At 54.8% G+C, this 27,280-nt stretch overlaps 1 protein-coding gene across 1 annotated transcript in view; it reads right to left on the reverse strand.

The window, feature by feature from the left end:
* The window catches only part of SHARPIN (SHANK associated RH domain interactor), a 49,926-nt gene that overhangs the window by 10,005 nt on the left and 12,641 nt on the right, over positions 1-27,280 (reverse strand). The window contains 9 exon segments of the mRNA XM_074943646.1: positions 423-602; positions 1,056-1,167; positions 1,475-1,635; positions 15,989-16,162; positions 16,756-16,892; positions 21,908-22,187; positions 23,992-24,082; positions 24,628-24,769; positions 25,417-25,533. Coding sequence (XP_074799747.1) covers positions 423-602; positions 1,056-1,167; positions 1,475-1,635; positions 15,989-16,162; positions 16,756-16,892; positions 21,908-22,187; positions 23,992-24,082; positions 24,628-24,769; positions 25,417-25,533 — 1,394 coding nt within the window.

A 27,280-nucleotide genomic window follows, 5' to 3' on the forward strand; every position in this document is an offset into this window, starting at 1 on the left:
CTGGACGTTGAAACTAGACACATTCACGCTGGAAATAGGACGTACGTTTTTAACATAGAGGAATTAACCATTGGAGCAATTTCCCAAGGCTCATGGTGGATTCTCTGTCACTGGCAGTTTTTAAATCCAGACGGGCTGTTTGTCTAAAAGCTCGGCGCTAGGAATGATCTGGGGCTGTTCCCAGGCCTGTGCGAGGCAGGAGGTCACTACAGCATCACGATGGTCCCTGCTGGCCTTGGAATCCCTGCTGCAGAAATGACCCATCCCAGCATGCACTGTTCCACCCGGCTGTGCAGGGCCTGGCTGCTGGAGCACTGCGCGCGGCAGTCTCCACGGGATGGCAGCAGCTGCAGGCAGGGCCCCACGTCCATCCCCACCGGAGAGCAGAGCGGCCTGCCCCCCGCCGGGCCCCCGGGGCTCACCTTGCAGAGCAAGCAGTTCAGGCCCCAGCAGATGGGGCAGCGGAATTCGTTGACGGCGTCCTCGTAGATGCACCAGCCCTGGCAGTCTGCGGTTTTGCAGTGATAGCTGTTCTGGGTGCGTCTCTCTGCTGCCACCAGGCCCCGCTCCAGGAACCGCTTGTACTCCTCTGCTGACACCAGCTGTGGGCCCAGAGCCCCGAGGGGGTCACGCCACTGCTGGCCATGCCCACCGCATCCAGAGCCGCCAGGGGCAGGGATAGGCTGCAGGGGCCCCTTCTGGAAGCTCTGCCCTGACAGAAGGTGGCTGTGGGGCAGGGGCTAGCCTGGCTTAAGTGTGCAGGTCCCCAAGATCCAAAGGGGGAAGGGAGAAGGGGGCCAGGCCTCTGGGATCTGATGGCGGGGCGGGGGCGGTCAGAGCCTCCCAGCAAATCCCTGGCTCCCTGGGGGCCCAGGCATTTGTCTGATAACATTTACCCCACTCCCCCCATCTCCCGCTGTGCCTCACCTTGAGCGCTGGGGCTGGTCCTATGGAACCAGCCGAGATCCCTGCCCCACACCCGCTCGCCCACCCGCTGGGGCCTGCAGGCCAGCTCTTGGAAGCTGGAGCCCTCCTTGCCCACTGCAGGGACTCACCGCCCGGACCTCCCGTTCCTGGAGCTTGCTGCTGCAGGCGTAGGTGTCATCGCGGAAGGGGCAGGACACCTGGGGTTCCTGGCTGTAGATGATCACCTGCCGCAGGCAGTCTCTGTGGGGACAGGGTGCAGTCACCCCAGGGAACCCCTCCCCTAACCCGGCAGCTGTGGCCTCATGGTCTGAGCTCTCGGCCCTCGCAGCCCCACGAGGGCCCAAAGTCTGGCTCAGCCCCAGGCTCCCAGCACAGGGCCTCAGGGATGGAGTCCAAGCGCTGCATGGCAGGGACCAGGGAACGGACACCCGGGAGGAGCTGGTGGCTCCGGCCCGATCCCACCCGCTCCATCCCCCGGCTCTGCAGCGGTCTCTGCCTCGCGGCGCCCACACACTGCGGCCTGGGGGTGCCGGCTGGGCAGCTGTACCTGCAGAAGTTGTGCAGACACTCGCGAAGCAGCACCCCGTCCCCTGGAGCCACGGGCAGGTAGCAGATCCGGCACTCCATGGCCTCCTGGCTGGGCACCAGCACCTCCTCCTCCAGCTGCAGCAACTGCTGGAAGTTCTGCAGCCGCTCGTCCTCCAGGGCCTGCGGAACAGAGCCAGGGAGAGGTCAGGGCACCTTGCCCAGCGGGCCTGGGAGCTCCCCCCAAGAGGGGCCAGGCCGCCCAGCGGGGCCCCGGAGCTCCCCCCCAGAGAGGGGCCAGGCCGCCCAGCGGGGCCCCGGAGCTCCCCCCCAGAGAGGGGCCAGGCCGCCAAGAGGGGCCCCGGAGCTCCCCCCCAGAGAGGGGCCAGGCCGCCCAGCGGGGCCCCGGAGCTCCCCCCCAGAGAGGGGCCAGGCCGCCCAGCGGGGCCCCGGAGCTCCCCCCAAGAGGGGCCGGACCGCAGCACCCAGTGGAATGGGGGAACTCCCCCCGAGAGGAGCCAGGCTGTCCAGCCAGATGGGGGAGCCTTACTGGCTGCTGGAGCACTGCTTGTCCTGTGCACGGGCACAGGACCAGGCCAGGCTCTAGGGAGATGCTCTGTACAGGGGCCTGCCCTACTGTGAAGATATGGAGAGGACAAGGTAGGGCAAGTCCCCGGGGAACAGATGCATTTTGTGTGGGGGAAGCAGGACGTGTTGAAAGGCCCTAAGAAGAGCCTCACCTCTGGGCAATTGGACAGGAGCAAAGGGAAGTCTGGGAAGCAATAAGCAAACCTGGGGCCCCTGGGACATAGAGTCAAAAGTGGGAGAATGGCAGCAAGGTTTGAGCTCCCATTTGGCATGGGGAAGTACAACAATGCTGCTCTCAGCCCGGGAACCTGCCTGTCCAGCTCATGACAGGTCCAGGAGGCAGCTGAAGAAGCCAGAGGTGCTCAGGAAGAAAAGGGTTCTCTGGCTGAGGCTGCTGGGAAAGAACAAATTAGCCAAGAGGAAGACGCCAGAGCTCACGGTCCAGGCTGCAGAAGGCAGATGAGGGACTGCATAGAGAGGCATGCAAGAAGCAGGATCTCAGGGCTGGGTGAAACACGGAGGCTGAGAAGAGCCACCTCGGAGAGCAGCTGAAAAAAGGGAAGGAGAAAAAGAGGAACCCAGAGAACCCGATTTCTACCCTTTCCCAGCGGGCAGCTCCAGAATAACGAAAGCTCCAGGCTGCAATGGCTTCGGCAAAGCACGGAAGTAGGTAGCCAGCAGCAGAAAGTCTCTAGCTCGGAAGAGAGGCAGAAAGAGCTGGAGTTCCCACTAGCTGAGAAGACCCTGCCTGCCCAGTACACGGGGGAAGACGACTAGTAGATCAAGTAGATCGGGGCTTCTTCTGCCCCTACTGTTGTGTGGTGTTACAGCGGCTGTTAAGCAGCTGCTGCATCCCACCCCAGAGGTGGCTGCATATCAGTGGCTGGGGAAGTGGTGGCTGTGGACAGAGTCTATGGAGCCCTTTGGGATCCTCCCAGCTGGCAACATGAGATATTAATTTGGGGCTTGGCTTCTTGGGGCTTTTCCCAGCTCTACCACCGACGCGCTGGGTGACCTTGGTGGAGGCACGTCCCAGCTCTGTGCCTTAGTTTCCCCACTGCTGACATGGGCCTGATGAATTCCAGGGTTCACTGTATGTAGCACAGGGTGCATTTCCCTGCTGACTGGCTCCTCGCTCTTCCCTTGACAGCCCCCGTCGGTGTGGGCAGACGCCCACCTCCCAGGAGCAGCCATGCTACGAGGGGCCTTCGTGCTCTGGAACCTCAGCTTCTTCAACGTGGAGAGGACCCTGGCCCGCAGGATGCAGCAGAACGCGCATTACCCCTTCCAGGTGCAGCAGCCCAATGGTGAGGAGCACTCCCCGGCACCAGGCCCTGGAGGTCTCCAGGGTACATGGCCCCATGTCACCCAAAGCTCCTGGAGGTGTTTGAGATGCCCACAAGAGGATGTGTCTGATGCAGTGTCGTGGGGTTGGTGTGTCATGAAGAGGGACCATGAGACTGCCTTCGGCACTCCAGAACCTGCTCTGGAACCCACTAATGTTCTGCACACCCTGCTCCAGAACCTACTGGTGCTCTACCTACTCCTCTTCAGAGCCCAATGGCTTCCTGCCTGCTCTGGAACTCACTAACCTTCTGCACAGCCCATTCCAGAACCTACAAATGTTCAACCTGCCCCACTCCAGAATCCACACGCCTCCTGCCTTCCCTGCTCCAGAACCCACTCCAAAACTAGCAAGTGTTGCCCTCCCAGCTCCACAACCAGCCTCCCCTGCTCCAGACTCTGCTCTGGAGCTTGCAAACACTCTTCTTTCCCCTCTCCGAAATAGCAATCGTCTGTCCTCCATTCCAGAGCCCACTCTAGAACTCACTGCCATGCTGGCTCCTGCACTCCAGAACCTGCTCTGGAACCTGCTTCTGTCTGCTCTCCTCCAGAAACTGTTCCGGACCCCACAGAGGTTCTGCCTTCCCCACTCCAGAAACCACAATTGTTCTGTCTTCCTGCTCCAGAGCCAGCAAGAGTTCTGCATTACATACTGCAGAGCCCATTCTGGGACCGGCACTTGTTCTGCCTTCCCTGCTCCAGACTGTGATCTGGAACCCACAAATGCGCTGCCTTCCCTGCTCCAAAATGTGCAACCGTTCAGCTTCCTTGCTCTGGAACCCTCTGGCATTCTGCCTGCCCCAGGGAACTCACTGCCTTGGTGCGAGTGCCTGTGGCACCTTACGCTGACTGGCACACGCCAAAGGGAAGAGGGATAGCTCAGTGGTTTGAGCATCGGCCTGCTAAACCCAGGGTTGTGAGCTCAATCCTTAAGGGGGCTATTTGGGATCTGGGCCAAAACTTGGGGATTGGTCCTGCTTTGAGCAGGGGGTTGGACTAGATGACCTCCTGAGATCCCTTCCAACCCTGGTATTCTATGATTCTATGACTGTGCTCAGGCAGAGGCTAGGAGAAGAAGCTACAGGCTTCTCCCAGAGCAGAGCAGGGAAGGAAGCTTTGGACCAGACGGGGAGCTGGCGCAGCCCCTCAAATAGTGACAGGTGGGGGTCAAGGATTCAGCAGGGTCCAGAGCCTCACTGAGAGACAGCCCAGCAGCGAAACCGGTGAAATGGCCCCGAGGGCAGAGGAAGCCACACGGCAGAGAATGCTGGCCCTGAGCGGAGAACCGGAGCACACCCAGGGATGTACAGTGGAGCTGTGAGGCTGGGCTCAACGCTGAAGCAGCAAGGGACCAATAGGGACTATGGGAGACTGTTTCAAAGAAGGGACGTGGAGGGCCAGCAATGGGAGGGGTGTCCCATAGCGCAAACGGGGAGACTGGGCAAGGTAGGCGTGGCCCCGCAGCCAGACTGGGGAGATCAGAGAGAAGGGTTAGTGTGCCTGATGGGAACTGGGCTGAAGTCCTCTCACAAAAACAGCCAGACTCACTCGACAGAGTGCTGGCAAGCACAAGGAAGAACGAGGGATGAGATTTTAACCCAAGCCGTCCAGAGAGAGTAGGAAGTGACCTGCCTCAGAGGAGAGGAACAGGAGAGAGAGCAGCAGCTGCAGGAGGAGGTGCTGTCCAAGCTCCATACTGAAATGCTCCTGCAGAGCCAGTCCATTGCAGAGAAGAGGGGGCAGCTGGAGGGCAGGTGGCTGCCCTAAGGGAAATATCTGAGCTCTGGGGCATTTGCCGAGAAGGAGGGGCTCTGCTGCAAGGTAGGTTGGCTGACAAAGGGGAGCCCCATTACACAGCTCATACAGATGCAGGGATCACATAGCAGGAGGCCAAGGCCCCTTCCTGAAGTAGGATGGTGGAAGCCTGGGCACATCAAAGACCAAGAGGTCTACCGCAACAGGAGAGAAGGGCAGGCTCAGCCCATGCCCGGGATCCTCGGGTGGAGGAGGGATGGCAGAGGGGTGTGCACATTCTGCAAACGTTAGGGCTTACACCCGGGCTTGATACTAAGGACCGGGGGAGAAAATAAAGACCCAAGCATCTGACTCCAATTAACTACTCCTCTCTGATGCTGCTGGAGTGGGCAGGGTCTGTGTACGCCAGAGCCAGCTCACTGCAGCGAGAGAGGAGGCTGAAGGTGCACCGAGGGGAAAACCACTCCAGAAGGGACAGGAGACAATCACCTTGAAAAGGGGCTGAGTTTGGGGAGCCTGGGTCCGGGCTGGGACCTGCCTCCCTAGCCACCTGGGGTGTGAGTGCTCAGGCCCACTAGTTGAAATGAGAGTTTGGCTACCAGGCTGAGCTGGCTCCAGGGTGGGCAGAGCCCTGTAACAAACCAAGGGTCAGGGCCGGAGGGACAGAAGCCAAATCAGTCCACCTGGACTATAAGGTGGATAGAAAGTTGGCTAGATTATTGGGCTCAACGGGTAGTGATCAACAGCTTGATGTCTAGTTGGCAGCCAGTGTCAAGTGGAGTGCCCCAAGGGTTGGTCCTGGGGCCAGTTTTGTTCAACTTCTTTATTAATGATCTGGATGATGGGATGAATTGCACCCTCAGCAGGTTCACAGATGACACTAAGCTGGGGGGAGAGGTAGATACGCTGGAGTGTAGGGATAGGGTCGAGAGTGACCTAGACAGATTGGAGGATTGGGCCACAAGAAATCTGATGAGGTTCAACCAGGACAAGTGCAGAGTCCTGCACTTAGGAAGGAAGAATCCCATGCACTGCTACAGGCTGAGGACCGACTGGCTAAGCAGCTGTTCTGCAGAAAAGGGGATCACAGTGGATGGGAAGCTGGATATGAGTCAACAGTGTGTCCTTGTTGCCAAGAAGGCTAACTGCTTATTGGGCTGCATTACTAGGAGCATTGCCAGCAGATCGAGGGAAGTGATTATCCCCCTCTATTTGGCACTGGTGAGGCCACACCTGGAGTATTGTGTCCTGTTTTGGTCCCCCCACTACAGAAGGGATGTGGACAAATTGGAGAGAGTCCAGCGGAGGGCAACAAAAACTATCAGGGGCTGGGACACATGAGTTATGAGGAGAGGCTGAGGAAACTGGGCTTGTTTAGTCTGCAGAAGAGAAGAGTGAGGGGTGATTTGATAGCAGCCTTCAACTACCTGAAGGGGGGTTCCCAAGAGGATGGAGCTCGGCTGTTCTCAGTGGTGGCAGATGACAGAACAAGGAGCAATGATCTCAAGTTGCAGCGGGGGAGGTTTAGGTTGGATATTAGGAAACACTATTTCAGTAGGAGGGTGGTGAAGCACTGGAATGGGTTCCCTAGGGAGGTGGTGGAATCTCCATCCTTAGAGGTTTTTAAGGCCCGGCTTGACAAAGCCCTGGCTGGGATGATTTAGTTGGGGATTGGTCCTGCTTTGAGCAGGGGATAGGACTAGATGACCTCCTGAGGTCTCTTCCAACCCTAATCTTCTATGATTCAAATGCCAGAGCCGGAGGGTAAACCAGAGTCATCAGCCAGAGGCGGAGCCACTGCTTTAGGAGCTGTGACCACTCTCAGTTCCAAGGCAGGGCAGCTGGGCTCATCAGTGGCCTAGCAGGAAGCTAGTCAGGGAGCCAGCCAGCGGCTCCTGCACACCCAGGAATCTGCGGCCTTGCCTGAGCAGTAAGAGGCTTTATAGGGAAATGGGACTGAAGACGTGGGGTGTGTCCGTGTTCCGTTTATCAGCCGCCTGCTGCAAGACCTCTTGCACTCTGGTGTCCTTTCCCCCCACCTCCCTGGGGCCCGCCGGCCTCCTGGCCCACCAGGCAACAGTGACACTTGAAGCTGTGGGATTAACTGAGAGTCAGTCACCTTAGTGACCATCTGCTAAACTCCCCAGGGCCGGAATCCATCAGGTCACAGGGGGAAGAACCCCTGGAGCTGCCCCCTGCTTGGAAGGGGACCCTTCTGCAGCCTACCACCCAGATCTGGGGGAGAGCCCCAAGAGGAGCAGAGGGGAAGCTGGGGAACAGAACTGCTGGGGGAGCAGGGGACAGGCAGATATGGGGGTGAGTGCTCCTGCAGCAGGGGCTAAAGTCCCCTTAGTACATTTGGGACCACTGACAGCACTAATTGTCCCCCCCAAAATCATGACATCAACCCCTCACTCATCTCTTTCCATGAAGTCTCATGACTTCTGGGCCCCCCATGAGTCCTGGGGTCTGACCCGCAATCTTTGAGCCTTTCTGGTTGGCAGTACCATGTCTGTTGGGTCCCATAGGGCACCTGCCACACGATCAGCACTCGACACGGAGGCTTCCCAACAGAATGAGAGGCCAAGGAGCCAGGGGCCGAGACTGGCCCGGCAGCTCCCAGATCCCTTTCCAAGCCCCACGGAGCGCGGTCTTCTTAAAGCCACTGTGGGGCAGCCTGGCCTTTCAAGGGCCAGAGGCTGGGAGCTGGCCAGCCCTGTCCAGTGATCCCTGCCTGCCACACCTGGGGTGGGGCCTGGGTTTTAATCAGTAGAGCCAGCTGGGGTCAGAGGAGCTGTTTCCCCTATAAAGAGCATCAGGAGGAGGGTGCTTAGGGGGAAGAGACAGACATAGCGAAGCCTCGTCTTGCAACAACCTCCTCTTGGGACAATCCAATCAGGTCAATATCATGGGCGAAGCACAGCTGACTAGTCTGTTGTTCACCTATGCGTACTCTCTCCTGGAGGTTTCCACCAGTGGGTCTTAAGATGTCTTCAGGATAACTGCTGAAGAGGGTCAGTGATAACCAGCAGCCCTGTCTGACAGTTATCCTCAAGTTGAACCAACTACTTTGCTCATGCCCGGCACGCCCCAGAGCTGCTGAACTTCCACAGAGATTTGTATCGGCCTTATTACATTTTCACCAGCTCCGAGCAGCCACCTCAAGAGGTTTGTGCCAGATGCTGACAAACGCCTTAGCAAAATCCACCAAAGCGTGGAGCAGCTTCCCATCATTCTCCATATCAATACGGACTGAACATTTGCTCCACTGTACTTCATTGGGATCTAAGTCCCGCTTGTTCTTCAGACAGAAACTGCCCTCTTCTGAGAGCCTTCTCTTCAGAATGATGCATAGCAGACTTTTACTAGGGGCATCCAGAATGAGACTGTGCAGGAATTTCCAGAAGCAGCAGAGTTCCCAAGTCTTGGGCCATCTTCCAGGCTCCCAAATGGCACTGACAAGTTGGGATGGGGGCCGCTCCATCCCTTTGGATTTGTTCTGCTTGTATGTTGTCCACTTCAAGGACTTTACTGCTTTTCAGTGTCCACACTCCATCCACAACTTCTTCAGTTGCAGGAGGAGGTTCACAGGGATAAGTCAAACTTCTCACAGATATCCCCTCTGCTTTTTTCACTTCCAGGGTAACATTTGTTTGGGTTACAATATGCAGTTCCTGGCACATGGGGGTGAAAAGGTGTGTTTCCTGTCAGAGAGACCTTTCAAAAGTGTCTTGATGGTTTGGCAGGCCTTCCTACTGGCATTTGCCACGAAGCCGTTCCGTATATCACTGCACTGTTGTTCAAGCCAATCTTCTTTTGCCACTTTAATCAGTGCATTTATTTCTGGCATCATAAGGGAATATTGCTCTCTTGCTGTTTAATCCATCTTCCATTGTGCTCTTAGCTTCTTTCGTTGATCACACAACTCAATCTTCTCCGTGATCCAAGGTTTCTTCTTTAGGATCTGTTTCCCCAGGAATTCAGCCACCATCTCTGTAGTGCAGCAGACGATGTACTCTATTTGATTTACACTACTTGCGCAGAAGCTCAACTCTTTGCAGCTTTTGTTCAATTGTCTTCTTGAATTCCACTTGTTCATTGGACTTTCAGAACATTTTGACATTATAACAGAGCCTGAAGATACCTGCAGGTCATTCTTTCTTTGCTGTTTGATCTTTATGTTGGCTATTACTACGTTACGATCAGATCCTGTCTGCCTTCTAGAAGAATCAACTCCTCATCACACCGCCTGTTCGAAATTACAGTGGAGTCAGTGTGGTTCTGAGTCCCCAGACACAGCACTGTCCACACCCACTGCCTGGACAGTTTGTGCTTGAACAAGGCATTTGCTAATTGCACTGAGTCGCAGCCCTCTGCTGCCTGGCCATGCCCAGCTTCCCGACGCAGCGGCACCATTCTAGGGAACTCTCAGGACCAGTGCAGGCATTCCGGTCACCTCGTCCAAGTAACACGTCTCTCCGGTGAGCAGCTGCTAACACCGTCTCACACTCTTCATCATCACAGTCAGTAGCAGGGCAGAACACTAGACAAGTCACATGATGAGGACAGGCTGCCAAGCTGAGGTCATTAACCTGCTGCTGACCAACTTATAGGGGCTGATCTGCTTCCTCACCGGCAGCGCACCCCCATGCGCTCACATTCTGTCATTGCCACCCCAAATCAGCACATTTCCTTCCACCCCCAGTCCATCACAGCCCCTTACCAGGAGAGCTCATGTTGTAGTAACAGGGGGCAGCCTGCTCGCAGGGCAAAAACACGCTACGGGCCAGTGGAGAACACTTGCTTGACCACTTGCTAGCCTCCTAAGAGGGCTATTAGGGCCAGGATGGGGTTGGGGATGAGCGCCCAACTCCTATAAAATATCCCAAATGGTCAGCGAAACCTCCGACCGACAGCCAAAGTCATCATCACTTGCCTTTGTGAAGCAGAGGGGTTTCTGTTAAAAGCAGGGGTGTGAAAGGTCTGTGGCTGGCACCTTGAAAAGAAACCAGACCGCTTCAGGTGGGTGGAGCTCTTCAGCCTGTGGGGGCAGCCCCCCCGAGCAGGAGGAACTCCAATTGCAAATCAGGAATGCCACATTGCTCCAGGCAGATGACTGTCCTTCAGTGACAACCTCTGTGGATGTTAGAGATGGATGCCACCAGCATTACTGTCCATAATCACTCACGACATCATCATTGGCGAATGCACCGAGGGGAACTGTGGGTTTGCCTGGGTAATTCCAGCAGTGCATTTGAGAAGGTGTCTGAACTACAAGTGAATTAAACTGGCCAAGCAAGTGTTCTCCACAGGCCCATGGTTAGTTACCCTCACTGTTAATGCCTTATTTCCAGTCTGAATTGGTCTAGATTCAAACTCCAGCCATTGGATCGTGTTCGACCTTTCCCTGCTAGATCAAGGAGCCCATCACCAAATATTTGTTCCTGCAGGGGTGGAAGCTCCCTGCGAATGGGGAGCCAGACGGATAAGAAGGGGGAACAAGAGAGCTACTGAGCCTTGGTGGGGGTGGGGTGGGCAGCCTGCTCTAGGCTGGGAGGAAGGGTCCTGGGAGTTCCTACCTGCTCCAAGGCCTGTTCTGGCCTCTCCGGGTCCCACTTCCCATCCCAATACCAGATACTGCAGAGATAAAAGAACCTCTCCCCCCTACTCGAGATTCCCTTTTATACACCCAAGTTAAGTATCCATCAGTGAGTTCTGGGTTTTGGTGTTTTATTCCCAGCACACATGCTGCTCAGCCTCTGCACTGGCTGTATGACTGGCTCAAGGGCGAGGGCTGGTGGGTGAGATTCTGTGGCCTGCGTTGTGCAGGAGGTCAGACTAGATGATCATAATGGTCCCTTCTGACCTTAGTATCTATGAATCTATGATTTATTAACAAGCTTCCAAAAAGGATTGGGCATTTCTAGGGTTAACACAAACATCCAGAGTTAGAGTAGCAAGTGCTAAGAGAGGAGCTTTAGGAGAGAGAGAAAACCTGCTGCTTTTGGGGCTGAAGCCAATCTCTAACCAACAGAGACCAGGAGATGGGGCTGGGGGCAGATTATCTCATGTCTCCTCTTGCCAGTTCTTGCACCTTCCTCTGCAGAACATAGTGTGACACCCGGAATCTAACATTCCTGCGTGTACCCCAAAACGTGACAGTACTGCAGTCAGCCATTCTGTATGTGCAGCACTGCCAGCTGAAAACCAACCGTCACATAGCTAGGAACAATCTTAGGCCTTTGTGAGACAAGGTCAGACAGCCGCATACTTGCAGTTTGTTAATCAGAATGGGAGGATGGGCGAGAAAGTTATGGAAGACAGTGAGTGAAGAGCCCATGGTTTTAGGTGCCCCTGATGTATTGTTGTTATGGCTGGAAATATTAGAAATGTTTGGAGATAATGAGTAGTTTGTTGAAATTAGGAGAATTGGTGACCCAGTAGAGGTTGTTATATACCGACCCACTAGGAGTCACTATAGGTTCTGTGGTTTGTTAGAGATAGCTATAAAAGATTAGGGACCGGGCAAGGAGCTGACATCTAAACTCCCCGTCAGCTGGACGGGAAGAGGGCCCCTGGAAGCCCAGCTGGTGATCACTTGACACCATCTCAGACTGTGGGTAACTATATCTGGGATGTCTTAAACCTATTGCATATGCGTGTGTGTGCTTAATATCTAATAAACAGTAGTTTTAGATAAGAGCACATTTGCTTTTACCAATTGTTTATCAGACAGAAGCGCTGGGTTCCCATTGATTTATTCCTGACACCGCCTGGAGAGAAACAGTCACGTTACCACTGCTTTGGGTTCTGAGAAACCCCAGGTAACACTGTGCGAGACTGGACCCCAGGCTAGATGGACCTCAGCTCTGATCCCATCTGGCTGTTCTGTGTTGCTAGGATTGGCTCCTTTTGAGTTAGCGTAATCCAGTAAAAAACTATTAAACTCATCCAAATCAGCCTCTCAAGGCACAAGAGCATCTAGCCAGGGCCAGCACCCCTTTGGAAACACCCCTTTAATCCAGTGCTGCACATCTCTGTGCAGACCAGGCCAAAGTCCCTGCCGGCTGCCCAATAACACACTGGGACAGATGTGCTCTTTAGAGAAACTTTAATAGACCAAGGAACTCAGGTGTGAACTCTTCCAGTACCTGCAGCTGAGCAATCACTGTCCATCACACTCCATACAAGGAACTGGACACAGACTGCACCACAAGAGGTTACAGGAGAGGAGGGCAGCCACAGAGACTACGGGTTCCCATCCTACTCCTCCATCATACTCCCAGCTGCCAGGGCACTGAAGCTGGGAGCTGTAGTCTCTGCAGGCCAGACCTCCCACGAAGGATTTGATGCCAGCGAGCCTCAGCCGGATCCCACATGGCGCCCCTGAGCGCACTGGTGTCAGAGCCACGCTCTCCAGGCAGGGGAGCAGCATGTGTCTCACAGACGCTTTGGCCACGTCCATCCTACAGCCGGTGACTGGCTTTGGGCTGAGATTTCAAACACAACGTGTAACACAGAATCTGTGTGTGAATCTGGCCCACCCGCCCTCACAGTATCAGTGCATGCAGGTAACGAGATGGGCTTGCATCATCTCTTCCCAGAGTAAAGTGCTATTGGGATGCGGGCTCTTTGTTTCACAGAAGACACACAGACAAGGTGTGGCTGGACATCAGCACTGGGCCCATCACAAGAGGCTTCTGACTTTGGCCTGGGATTCCAATCCCATCTACACTGACAGCTTTGCATTGCTGCTTCCGTACCTGCAGCAGAGTGGCCACGCCCTTCACCTTCCTCCATAGTAAAACCATGACATCCGACAAACGCCTGGAGACCTCCAGGCCTGGCTTATCTCTGGCCTATTCAGCAGGTGGCTCCCTTACGCTCCCCACGCTGCGAGCCAGGCCAGTGTCTGACTGCAACTCCTGTCACTCCTGGGAGAGAAGTTCTGTCCAGTCCCTGTTCACATGACACTCTGCCACTCATATCCCCTAACCAGAGTCAAACCACATGCAGAGTCGTCAAATCTCCTCTAAGCCGCCCCTCTAGCTCAGGGCTCTTTCGGGGGGACTCCTCCTGCTCTAGCATTTGTCAAACCCTCCTTCCTTAAGCAGGAAGTCACTTAAGCACTCACCCCCCTCCCCAAGCTGAGTATGCATGCGACCCTGCACCAAACCCCAGCCCCAAGGGCCTTACTAGATTGAGCACAGGAGGCCCTGCCTTTCCACTGCATGTGGGACTCCAGAACTCCGAAGGCAGGTGCAGGAGTTCCTGAGCTGGGGGGCTGGCTCCGTCCTGCATTTTTTCCCGGAGGGGGTCCCGGAGCTGCACGCCAAATGGCTACGAAGGAAGTGTTTGTGCAGGTGACCCACGCATGGCTGGCAGGGCAGGTGTAGCCCACAGCAGCTCCCCACTTTAATACAGCACTGCATCGCAGCCTCCACTGCAGCGGCGGGAACCTGGACTGGCCAAGGGCTGCACCTTCAGCTGGCTTTATTCTGTGTCGGTTAAGCACAACTCTTGGCTGGGCAGTTTGGCTCCCGTGGTTTAGTGCAAGGCACTGCAATTCCCAGGGGCACAAGAGGCTTGAAGCTGGCCTGGCAGGGATCAGGCCCCATGCCCTGGGGAAATGAGCCCTTTTCTAGCCCTTGGCCAACAACCTCTGCAGTTTTTCTGGACTGGCTGGACGGAGGGCGACCCCAGCAGCACCCATCCCCCTTGCTGTCTGTAAGCCTAACGGAACAAGCAAGCGCCCTGAAGCCTGGGATGAGAGTGGTTCTCTGGGAGGCGCACACAGACGCTCCCCTTCCTTCCCCCGCTCTCTCAACTTGCCTGGCAGCACTGACAACTGCAGTGTATAAAACAGGAGGGGAGGCAGGTGCTTCCTGGGGAGAGATACCCGGGGGACCCACCCTCCCCTCCCGCCTCCCCATGTGGACGGAGGTCACACAACAGCACAGCAGTGACCGATGGCAGCAGCTGCCCAAGCGCGCTGCCCCCCAGCGGCCAGCGCCGCTCGGCAGGGGCGTCAGATCTGCCTACGCTGCTCTCCCCTAAAAGAACCAGGCAGAGACCACAGAGCCCTCGCCCCACAGCACCATGGCGACAGGGGAAGCGGCCCGGTCCCCCAGCCTTCCTAAGGAAGCCCTGTGGGGCAGCTGCCCAAAGCGCGTGGCCTGTACGCGCACGAGAGAGGCAGCCCATTGGCGCAGGAGCTGTGCTTTGCCCACAGGCAGGGCCTGGGCCTCTGCAGAGGCAGCGCTGCGGGTGAAAGCAGCCATTCCAGCCAGACAGGGAGGTCTGTGCAGCCCTCCTGGGCAGGGACGAGCAGGGCTGCCAGGCCCAGCCATGGAGGGTGGGGAAGAGCTCTGCCTGCACCACCAAGGGCCCTCACCCCCCAAGCCACGGGAGGCAGCACAGCCGCTCCACGCTGCAGCATTCCCATGGCCTGGCCCGGGGCCAGCATGTACTCCACTCGCTCCATCTCTCAGCCCATCTAAGCTGTAGAACCCGCAGTGCGGTGAAGCGCCATCGCCAAACTCGTGCAGGGAAGACACAGACCGATGTGAGAAAGCTGCCTCACTCCCGCCGGGCCAGACCTAGCTCAGCCAGAACCTCAGCCCTCCAAGCCACCAGGAAAGAGGCCTCTCTGCGCAATGAGACCCAGGCTCTCGCTTGGGATCCACCCCTCTTGGGGCAGGCCCTAGGCCAGTTGAAGTGGCTCTGCCCATGGCTTGGCAGCCCCACGGCACAGTCACCGGTGGCATAGTATAACACCGCGGCCTGCCCGCTGCTCTCCGTGTGGGAAAACAACTACCATACTGATTCTATAGTCTGACCAAGTATGGTGACCCGGCACAAACAGACGCCCCAGGCCCGCGCGAGAGGGGCTGGGGTGGGGCAGCCCAGGGTGGCCAGGCATGAGACGTGGCTAGCAGAATTCCGAGGAGAGGTGGATGAAGTCATCCAGGGAGCCTGGGCTCCGGGTGTAGTGTGTGGCCGAGCCATCTTCTCTCCTTCCCTTTTCCTAGTGAGATTCCAGCACGAGAGAAAAAAGAAAGCAGAGAAGAGTTTTGTCAGTCGCCGAGCCTGACTCGCTGGAGCCCTGCGGCACTCCGGGCCTTGGCTGGGGTAGCAGGTGGAGACGCAGTTCCCAACGGGGGCAGGGCCCCTGTCTGAAGCCACAGCACAGCCGAGCCTTGCTTACACCGGGGCGTCTGCTGGCGCTGTCACCCCTATGGGAAATACAGCTCCACCCAACTAGCCCAGCCAAGGCCTCGAGAGCCCAGCCAGCCCGACCACAGCTCTTTCCACTCCTCACCATGCCGCACGTGACAAAGACGTGCCCGCCCCCGGGCGCTGGTGCATGGAGCTGAAAGAGAAGGGAAGGAGCTGCCAGTCTGTGTCATGCCAAGCTCCAGCTGCAGTGCCCACACCCACAGCTGGAAAGCCCTCAGCCCCTTTGAACGGGGCCCTAACCAAGGCCCTGCTGTAGAGGCCTGGGCGAGGGAAACACCGCCGGGGTCCCATTGTGGCATGGCCAGTGGCTGCCCTCACCTGGAACAGCCTGGCTGGAGGGGCCAAGGGCCACAGGCTCCCTGCTTGCTGGACCCTGCCAGCTCCCTGCCTGCCTTCGCTATTAGAGAGGAGGGCAGCTCTCCCTGACTCCACTTGGCAGGGCCCCTGGCGAGTAGATGCCCTTGCCAGGGCAACCATGCACCCAGGAACCACCACCAAGTGGCTGCTGGTAGCCGACTACTATAGATTCATCCTCCCCTGGCGCTGTCCCCGCACAGAGCGGCGAGGGCAGCATGGCTGCCCCCCGGGGCAGAGCTGCCTCCAGAGTTACCTGCTGGTACTGCAAGATCCCCTTTTCCTCCTGCTGCATCCTCCAGAGCTCCGTCTCATCCGGTTGGTAGCTGCCCGGCACCACGTATTCCACTGGCCGGTCCGTGCTGCACATCTCGCAGCCCGGCCGCGTGGGCTTGTTGATGTAGGTACATTTTGCACACGCCCAGCCTGTCTGCAGAGAACAAGACAAGCCCTTCACCCACACAGCACTGAACGAGCAGAAGAGACAGAACCACACTCCCAGCACCCGTGGGAGCACACGGGCTAATGGTCTCCCCTGCAGGTTCCCGGGGAGGTGGACTCCAAAGTTGAAGGATGTGCAATAGACAAAGAAGCAGAGAAAATCCACCTCTGAAAGAAGGGGGTCAGTCCCCTGCCCAGAGTTGTGTGTGCACTTTCTCCCAGGGGACCAGGCCTCTGACCACGATGCCCCAAGGCAGCGCCAGGCAGCGCCAGTGTCTGCGAAAGGCGGACCTGGGAGCAGGCAGGTCTGTTACTCCACTGCACGAGGACTGTCCTCACTCACTGCTCTTCACACCTGCCCTGTTCAGGCCTGAGTCCATGGGCTCCTGAAGGGGAGGGTGGCGCAGCCAGACAGGGTACGAACCTTCACAAGTGAGAGCAGAGGAGGGGCAGAGGGGGTGGGGTAGGCGGGTCAGATGGGTGCATACCACAGAGGTGAGGGCAGGTTGGGGGTAGGGATCAGACGGGTGCATACCTGCATTGGGAGAGGACGGGAGGAGGGAGGGTCAGACGGGTACATACCTGCACAGGGGACGGTGGAGCAGCAGCGGCTGGGGGGTCTTTGGACTGGCTGGGTAAGGGGTTGGTGAGCTGCAGCATGCCCAGCTGGCGGCTGATTTCTCCGATATTCATCTTCCCGCTGTTGTCAGTGACCCACGCTAGAGGGGCAAACACCAGCAAACAGACACGTTACGAACACCCCCACAGGATGATGTGAGACCAGGTCTGAAATTCACCTGGCTGAGGCAGTGCAGTTCAGCGTAACACAGGCGGTCACCAAGGCGTGGCTGGGCAGGAGTGCAGGGAGCTGTGCCACCACAGATCACGGCACGGGGTAGGGGTCCTCTCATTTGCACCATGACTGCAGTGAGATGCTGGGAACAGCACCGTTTGCAACACCCTGAGCTTCAACTGTCCCCCGCCCCCACGGGGGGCAGAGCACTCAGCCCACGCAGGAGCAGCTCACTCTAGAGGGGAGCTGACAACTCCCCTTCCTCCCATTTCAGTGTTAGCAGCACAAATGGGGGGGGTCCAGGGCCAGCCTCTCCCCAGCCCTCATCACTCACCTGGCAGTTAACTGTCAAAGAGACAGCTGTTAGTGAGAGGGGGAAGAGAGAGCTGGGGTAGGGCTTTGAAACTATTTGTACCGCTCCGTGGTAGGCTCTGCCTCAGACTTTTACACTTGACTTGCCAGAGTTTCAGCTCTTTTCTATTTTCCTCACTTGGATTTGACTTCCCATTTTTAAAGGGTGCCTTTTTGCCTCTAACTGCCTCTTTCACTCTCGTTTAGCCATGGTGGCATTTTTTTTTATCTACTTACCTTTTTTTAATTTGGGGTATAAATTAAGTTTGAGTTTCTATGATGGTGTTTTTAAATAGTCTTCATGCAGTTTGCAGGCATTTCACCCTTGTGACTTTTCCTTTTAATTTATATTTAACTAGCTTCCTCATTTTTGTGTAGTTCCCCTTTTTGAAATTAAATGCTACAGGGTTGGGTTTGTTTAGGGTTTTCTTGGCATTTTCCCCCACAAGGATTTTAAATTTTATTACATTATGGTCGCTATTACCAAGCGGTCTAGCTATATTCACCTCTTGGACCAGATCCTGTGTGCCACTTAGGACTAAATCAAGAATTGCCTCTCCCCTTGTGGGTTCAAGGACTAGCTGCTCCAAACAGCAGACATTTAATGTGTCTACAAATTTTATCTCTGCATCCCTTCTTGAAGTGACATGTTCCCAGACAACATGGGGACAGTAGAAATCCCCCATTATTATTGCATTTTCTGCCTTTGTAGCTTCTCTAATTTCCCTGAACATTTCACAGTCACTGTCACCATCCTGCTCAGGTTGTCAATAGTATATTCTGACTGGTATACGGTTATTCATAGAATCATAGAATATCAGGGTTGGAAGGGACCCCAGAAGGTCATCTAGTCCAACCCCCTGCTCGAAGCAGGACCAATTCCCAGTTAAATCATCCCAGCCAGGGCTTTGTCAAGCCCGACCTTAAAAACCTCTAAGGAAGGAGATTCTACCACCTCCCTAGGTAGCGCATTCCAGTGTTTCACCACCCTCTTAGTGAAAAAGTTTTTCCTAATATCCAATCTAAACCTCCCCCATTGCAACTTGAGACCATTACTCCTCGTTCTGTCATCTGCTACCATTGAGAACAGTCTAGAGCCATCCTCTTTGGAACCCCCTTTCAGGTAGTTGAAAGCAGCTATCAAATCCCCCCTCATTCTTCTCTTCTGCAGACTAAACAATCCCAGCTCCCTCAGCCTCTCTTCATAAGTCATGTGCTCTAGACCCCTAATCGTTTTTGTTGCCCTTCGCTGGACTCTCTCCAATTTATCCACATCCTTCTTGTAGTGTGGGGCCCAAAACTGGACACAGTACTCCAGATGAGGCCTCACCAGTGTCGAATAGAGGGGAACGATCACATCCCTCGATCTGCTCGCTATGCCCCTACTTATACATCCCAAAATGCCATTGGCCTTCTTGGCAACAAGGGCACACTGTTGACTCATATCCAGCTTCTCGTCCACTGTCACCCCTAGGTCCTTTTCCGCAGAACTGCTGCCTAGCCATTCGGTCCCTAGTCTGTAGCGGTGCATTGGATTCTTCCATCCTAAGTGCAGGACCCTGCACTTATCCTTATTGAACCTCATCAGATTTCTTTTGGCCCAATCCTCCAATTTGTCTAGGTCCTTCTGTATCCTATCCCTCCCCTCCAGCGTATCTACCACTCCTCCCAGTTTAGTATCATCTGCAAATTTGCTGAGAGTGCAATCCACACCATCCTCCAGATCATTTATGAAGATATTGAACAAAACCGGCCCCAGGACCGACCCCTGGGGCACTCCACTTGACACCGGCTGCCAACTAGACATGGAGCCATTTATCACTACCCGTTGAGCCCGACAATCTAGCCAGCTTTCTACCCACCTTATAGTGCATTCATCTAGCCCATACTTCCTTAACTTGCTGACAAGAATACTGTGGGAGACCGTGTCAAAAGCTTTGCTAAAGTCAAGAAACAATACATCCACTGCTTTCCCTTCATCCACAGAACCAGTAATCTCATCATAAAAGGCGATTAGATTAGTCAGGCATGACCTTCCCTTGGTGAATCCATGCTGACTGTTCCTGATCACTTTCCTCTCATGGAAGTGCTTCAGGATTGATTCTTTGAGGACCTGCTCCATGATTTTTCCAGGGACTGAGGTGAGGCTGACTGGCCTGTAGTTCCCAGGATCCTCCTTCTTCCCTTTTTTAAAGATTGGCACTACATTAGCCTTTTTCCAGTCATCCGGGACTTCCCCCGTTCGCCACGAGTTTTCAAAGATAATGGCCAAGGGCTCTGCAATCACAGCCGCCAATTCCTTCAGCACTCTCGGATGTAACTCGTCCGGCCCCATGGACTTGTGCAAGTCCAGCTTTTCTAAATAGTCCCTAACCACCTCTATCTCCACAGAGGGCTGGCCATCTCTTCCCCATTCTGTGATGCCCAGCGCAGCAGTCTGGGAGCTGACCTTGTTAGTGAAAACAGAGGCAAAAAAAGCATTGAGTACATTAGCTTTTTCCACATCCTCTGTCACTAGGTTGCCTCCCTCATTCAGTAAGGGGCCCACACTTTCCTTGGCTTTCTTCTTGTAGCCAACATACCTGAAGAAACCCTTCTTGTTACTCTTGACATCTCTTGCTAGCTGCAGCTCCAGGTGCGATTTGGCCCTCCTTATATCTTTCCTACATGCCCGAGCAATATTTTTATACTCTTCCCTGGTCATATGTCCAACCTTCCACTTCTTGTAAGCTTCTTTTTTATGTTTAAGATCCGCTAGGATTTCACCATTAAGCCAAGCTGGTCGCTTGCCATGTTTACTATTCTTTCGACTCATCGGGATGGTTTGTCCCTGTAACCTCAACAGGGATTCCTTGAAATACAGCCAGCTCTCCTGGACTCCCTTCCCCTTCATGATAGTCCCCCAGGGGATCCTACCCATCCGTTCCCTGAGGGAGTCGAAGTCTGCTTTCCTGAAGTCCAGGGTCCGTATCCTGCTGCTTACCTTTCTTCCCTGCGTCAGGATCCTGAACTCAACCATCTCATGGTCACTGCCTCCCAGATTCCCATCCACTTTTGCTTCCCCCACTAATTCTACCCGGTTTGTGAGCAGCAGGTCAAGAAAAGCGCCCCCCCTAGTTGGCTCCCCTAGCACTTGCGCCAGGAAATTGTCCCCTACGCTTTCCAAAAACTTCCTGGATTGTCTATGCACCGCTGTATTGCTCTCCCAGCAGATATCAGGAAAATTAAAGTCACCCATGAGAATCAGGGCATGCGATCTAGTAGCTTCCGTGAGTTGCCGGAAGAAAGCCTCATCCACCTCATCCCCCTGGTCCGGTGGTCTATAGCAGACTCCCACCACTACATCACTCTTGTTGCTCACACTTCTAAACTTAATCCAGAGACTCTCAGGTTTTTCTGCAGTTTCATACCGGAGCTCTGAGCAGTCATACTGCTCCCTTACATACAGTGCTACTCCCCCACCTTTTCTGCTCTGCCTGTCCTTCCTGAACAGTTTATAACCATCCATGACTGTACTCCAGTCAAGCATGGACTTTTTATCCATAGAGATTCAATGGTGTAGTTTGATTCATTTAAGATTTGTACTTTATTTTACTCTCTGCTTTCATTCACATATAGTGCCACACCGCCACCAGCATGACCGACTCTCTCATTCCTGTATGTTTTGTACCCTGGTATTACCATGTCCCATTGATTACTCTCATTCCACCAAGTTTCCACAATACCTATTTCAGAGTAGCAGCCGTGTTAGTCTGTATTCGCAAAAAGAAAAGGAGGACTTGTGGCACCTTAGAGACGAACCAATTTATTTGAGCATGAGCTTTCATGAGCTACAGCTGAATGCATCCGATGAAGTGAGCTGTAGCTCACGAAAGCTTATGCTCAAATAAATTGGTTCGTCTCTAAGGTGCCACAAGTACTCCTTTTCTTTTGACAATACCTATTATATATCGACATCACCATTTAATGCCAGGCACTCTAGTTCACCCATCTTAGTATTTACACTTTCAGCATTTGTATACAAGCACTTGTACATTCTGTCAATATTGTTAGATTTAAATGGGACTCTTACATTTGACTGTTCCTCACTAGCTCCTACCTGTGCTTTACAAACTTCCATCCTCTCCACCTTACAAGGATATAGGGAATCTCCATTAATAGATCCTCCCCTGAGGGCTGCCTCTGTCTGAAGCACATGCTCCTCCGGACCTGTCGGCTTTCCCTCAGCCCTTCAACCTTTTGAATTGTACACACCAGCAATCTGGTTGTGTTGTGAATTAGGTGGAGCCCATCCTTCCTGCGTGGGCTCCTTTCCCAAAAGGTTCCCCAGTTCCTAATAATCCTAAATCCTCCTCCCTACACCACCGTCTCATCCACACATTGAGACCCTGCAGTTGTTCCTGTCTCTCTGGCCCCACACCTGGGACTGGAAGCATTTCAGCAGTAACAAACCCCTGGTCCAATCCTCAGCTAGTCAGGGTGGCTGGCTCCCCTGTCTTGGGAGAAGCTGAGCCTGTTCATTCCAGTAGAAGATCTGGCCCCAACCCCGCCTAGGGTTCCCGTTTGTGAGCAGTAAGAAGCACATCAGACCTTTCTTTGGAGCCATGTTTGGCAAGGTGCTGTATTTGCGTTTCTCGTCGGTGCCAGAGCTGTCTGGGAGCGAGGGGGCCGGGGGCAGCATGACCAGCGCTTTGTCCTCTTCGCAGCGCTGCTCGGACAGGTTGGCCCTCTTGGCTGACAGCAGATAAAGGAAGGCTGTGTCTCCATCCTTCCGAATGCCATACGAGCCTATCGTCCGATCATCCACGCACAAGCACTGGCCGATAATCCACCGCTGCACGCTGGGGTGGAACCCGTAATCCTGGAAAACCTGCAGGGCGGGAGAAGCCGACAAACATTCCACCATCAGGGAATCATAAGAACGGCCATACTGGGTCAGATCAAAGGTCCATCAAGCCCAGTATCCTGCCCTCTGACAGTAGCCAATGGCAGGTCCCCCAAAGGGAATGAACAGAACAGGTAATCATCAAGTGATCCATGCCCTGTCACCTGGCAAACAGAGGCTAGGGACACCATTCCTGCCCATCCTGGTTAATAGCCATTGATGGACCCATCTTCCATGAATTTATCTAGCTCCCTTTTGAACCCCGTTATAGTATTGGCCTTCACAACACCCACTGGCAAGGAGTTCCAGAGGTTGACAGTGCATTGCATGAAAAAAAATACTTTCTTGTGTTTGTTTTAAACTTGCTACCTTGTTCGTGTATTATGGCCCCTTGATCTTGTATTATGAGAAGGAGTAAATAACACTTCCTTATTTACTTTCTCTATACCACTCATGATTTCATAGACCTCTATCATACCCACCCTTAATCGTCTCTTTTCCATGCTGAAAAGTCCCAGTCTTATTAACCACTCCTCCTTTGGCAGCCATTCAATAACCCTCATAGTTTTTGTTGTCCTTTTCTGAACTTTTTCCAATTCCAATATATCTTTTTTGAGATGGGGCGACCACATCGCACGCAGTATTCAAGGTGTGCACGTACCATGGATTTATACAGAGGCAATAGGAGATTTTCTGTCTTATTATCTATCCCTTTCTTGATGATTCCCAACATTCTATTCGGTTTTTGACTGCTGCTGCACACGGAGTGAATGTTTCCAGAGAACTATCCACGACTCCAAGATCTCTTTCTTGAGTGGTAACACCTAATTTAGACCCCATCATTGTATATGTATAGTTAGGATTATATGTTTTCCAATGTGCAGTACTTTGCATTTATCAACATTAAATTTCATCTGCCATTTTGTTGCCCAGTCACCCAGTTTTGTGAGATCCTTTTGTAGCTCTTCGCAGTCTGCCTGGGACTTAACTGTCTTGAGTAGTTTTGTATCATCTGCAAATTTTGCCACCTCACTGTTTACCCCTTTTTCCAGATCGTTTATGAATATGTTAAAATAGGACTGGGCCCAATACAGATCCCTGGGGGACACCACTATTTACCTCTCTCCATTCTGAAAACTGACCATTTATTCCTACCTTTTGTTTCCTAACCCATGACTGCTTATCTTGCTTAAGAGCCTTTGGTGAGGGACCTTGTCAAAGGCTTTCTGAAAATCTAAATACACTATATCCACTGGATCCCCCTTGTCCACATGCTTGTTGACCCCCTCAAAGAATTCTAGTAGATTGGGGAGGCAGGATTTCCCTTTACAAAAACCATGTTGACTATTTTCCAACAAATTACGTTCATCTATGTGTCTGGCAATTTTGTTCTTTACTACAGTTTCAACCAATTTGCCCAGTACTGAAGTGAGGCTTACTGGCTTGTAGTTGCCAGCCCCGACACAGCACGCCTCCCAGAAGCTTTCAGCTCCACCCTGTGGCTTTGCGCCAAGCTGGGTTCAAATTAGTGTCCACCAGCGTTCCTCGTACCCCAGTGAAGAACCACCAGCCCTGCTAAAGGAGAGGAGCAGACTGGATCCCCAGCTCTCTCTCCAGACATGGAGCCGGAAGCCGTGCAGCGCGGCTAAGAATTTACGGCTGGAGCATTTCTGAGCAGCTCTGCTAAAAGGCAGGCGATGGACTCTGTGGGCCAGTGGGACTTGGCATCCCATGGCCCAGCTCCTCCCGGCAGTCGCAGGAGGGGAAGTGCCTTAGCACTGCATCATACCTGCTGCCTCAGTGTCCCGATGGACATGTGTGCATGGACTCTGATGGTGATGTTGGCGGAGCACGTCGCATCTTCCACTCCAACCTTCATCCTGAGAGGAGAGGCCAGGCCCATCAGCAGGGTCTGTGTTAGTGCTGCACTGGCTGCTAGATGCTCCCTGAAGGCCAGGGACGACCAGGTTCTAGGGGGCAGAGAAAGCCCAGCGCTGCCTTGGCCAACACGTTACTCCCAGGCAGTACCTGTTCGTGGCGGCGCTGCTCCCACACACGGTGCCGGCACCAGGGCTTTCCAGGAAAGACGCAAGTGTCTATGACAGAGTAGCAAGGGGGAGGGGCCAAGGCGTGCTGAAGGTGAGCTCCCCACATGCCCCAGCAGCGGGGAAGCTAGCTCAAAGTAAAACCCTTTGCTCTGCAGAGCATTAGGAGAGGAGAGAAGCTTACTGGCTGTTTCCAGTCTGGTGGCATCTGAAGGCCCCAGTCCGGTTTGGGTCCCCACTGTGCCAGGGCTCCAGGGCACCTTTGGAAGGGCTGGATGCTCCGGGCGGGAGTAAGGAGCAATGGCAGAGCGAGGGAGATTGGGCACTGGCGCCCTGCAGGGGAGGCGCAGGGTGCCCGCTGCGAGTGCGAAGGCGCTCACCTGATCTCGTTGGTGGGGTAGCTGGATTCCTTCAGTAGGATGCGTAAGGAGGCCTGCTGCCGAGCCAGCGCCATGGCGCACTGCGAGGCTGCCTGTTCGTCCCCCAGCTCAATGGCTCTAGCCAGGCGGAGCGCTAACTCCTCTAGGAAAGGCAGGAGACACAGAGCAAGGGGGAGTCTGTGTCAGTGTGTCGCCGCAGGGCACCCCCCTGCCTTGAGGTGGGCACTGGAGTGCGGCTTCCGGCCTTGTGTGCAGGCGAGCAGCTAGTCCAGGAGCAGCATTCATGCTCCACGGGGAGACTGGGGACGCGCTCCTCCCCCGGGGTCAGCCCGACTCTAGCCACCCAGGGATGGGTGCACAGCCCCCAGAAGGAGCAGCAGCCCACGGCTGCACTGCAACAACCCCTCTGCGTGCCTCAGCCGGCGTGGCCCTGGCCCTTGCTAGAGGGACACACGCAGGGCGGTAGGAGAGAAAAGGGGACTTTGTGGGAGCAAAGAATGGCGCTGGCTGAAACAACCAATAGTTTAGTCATTTCTGTCAAGCTGAACTCAGCTGACCTGAGCGTCCAAACCGAGCCCCCCGCCACGGGCTGAGCGCCCAGGCACTGATCTCTGGCCATTGTGTCCCAGGACAACAGAGCCGGCAGCATTCAGAGAAGAGTCTGGCAGCCTGAGCATGGGGAGCAGGCGGAGCTGGGCTCGTAGCCCTGGGCTTTCATGCCTGCGGCGGCCGTGCAATGACAATTCCTGCCCTACGCGAAGGGCCAAGGAATCCTCCACTCTTCCCTACCTTTACTGGAGAGCTCCAAGGGCTGAGATGCGTCCGATGGCGGCGCGGGCAGGGCATTCCCGCTTGCTGAGGGCAGGGGAGAGGGCTGTGACACCAGCACACTGGGACTCTCGGCAGCTGAAAGAGAACCAGGAGAGTGTCGGTGGGGACACTGTAGCCCTAGGAGACAGTGCAGCCAAGCCAGCACTATCCCTGTGAAGCGCTGGTGTTAGTTCCGCAAGGAAAAGGTGGGTCAACGTGGGGGCTTCCTGGCGGGGCTGCAATCGCCATCTGCCCCACCCAGGTGTCCGGCGACCAAAGGGCTAATGTCAGCTCACGCGTGCACGGTCTGAAATGCTTAGCCCGCCACGGTCACAGTTACCCCGACAATTGGAGTACCCGAGGGAGCAGGTACACGTTGTTTCCCTTGGTCCTCAGGGCAACCCTTTGGGCAGTGAAAGTGTTTCTGCTCCTCCCGTCCTGCGGGCACGCAGCTTCCCCTTGCCTGGGGGAATCCGTGCAGTTACTCCCAGACCCCTTCCCATCTCTCCAGACCTTCTCCCACCATTTCAATCTCAGATTCCCACTTTCCAGGTGATTCCCCTGGGATGCTACAACCCCCAACAGCACACGCTCTTCCTCCCCATCTCAAAGGGCCCCTCTGTAACAGACCCTTCCTCTAGACCCCCTTTTCCGCCCTGGCTTCTTCAGACTGCCTGGGGAGCAGTGGGGGAGAGGGTTGTTAGAAAGTGACATGGGATCCCTGCAACATTCCTTGTCCCACCAGCCCAAGCTCAGTCCCGGACTAACATGTGCAGACAACCCCCCTTCTGCGAGTCTGCTTTGCCCTCAGCCTCCCGCTCCCCAGCTTTGTTTCCTCCCCACCCATAGCACTTCAAGGGGCAGACACCTCCTCTTGCACCCTGCTGAGGAAGTGCAGAGCAAGCCGTGCCGGGAGGTGCCCTCTCCTGGGGATGCCATGCGTCTACACTAGAAAAAAAGGTGTTTTCTTACCACAAGGTAACATCTAGTGTGGACACAGCAGTGCATCGCTTCCACACGGGTTAGCACTGGGGTTCATCTCAACCTGCTAACATGTATGAAAACTCCAACGGCCTCCTCCACCCTAGGATGTCACCACAAGTTCGCTCCCTCATGGTGAGGCTTATCTTCCCTCCTAGCAAAGGCAAGGCCAGGGCGGGAGGAAGAGACTCTGGGCAGCTGCTGGAACAAGGAGTCTCTCAACCTCACGCCAAGGCGCTGGCAGAGCGCTGCAGGCCAGGATGACTGTGCACTGGCACAGTGCTGCAGGGAGCCAGCCAATGCCATACCCAGCCCCAGCAGTCCCTGGCTTGAATTGGCACTAAATCCACTGACCCATCTGTACTAAAATGTACAGACAAGGCAGTGAGTTCTCTCCATGGCTGACTGCAGCCCGAGAGAAGAAACATGGCACCCTCACCCTGCTGCAAAGCTCTGGCACTCAGGGGTCAAGCAGAGCTGGCTGGTGGCTGCTCAGTTTGCCGGTACTCCTGAGGGCTGCCACCGTGGGCTCCAGAATCTCAGCTAGCATTACAAAAACACAGATATCTAAGTCTCTAGCCCTTACAGTTGTGAGGAAAACCTTTGAAACGTGAATCAGGAGTACCCACTTCAGTAATGAACGCTGAGCCTACAGCCAACCTGAAACCACCGCCCGAAGATTATGGACTGCACCATTCATCATAGCTGAGTGTTAATTCAGAACCCTAATCACAGCAGTGTAAATGTTAACTGTCTCTTGCTGATCACAGCACAGAGAGGAGGAATAGCCACATGAAGAGCTATATAATCTGTGAGTGGCGACTCCTTCTGGTGTCAGAGTGGGCGGTGCTTGGGAGAGCCT

Source organism: Natator depressus, chromosome 2 (genome assembly GCF_965152275.1).
Source record: "Natator depressus isolate rNatDep1 chromosome 2, rNatDep2.hap1, whole genome shotgun sequence".
Taxonomy (NCBI): Eukaryota; Metazoa; Chordata; order Testudines; family Cheloniidae; genus Natator; species Natator depressus.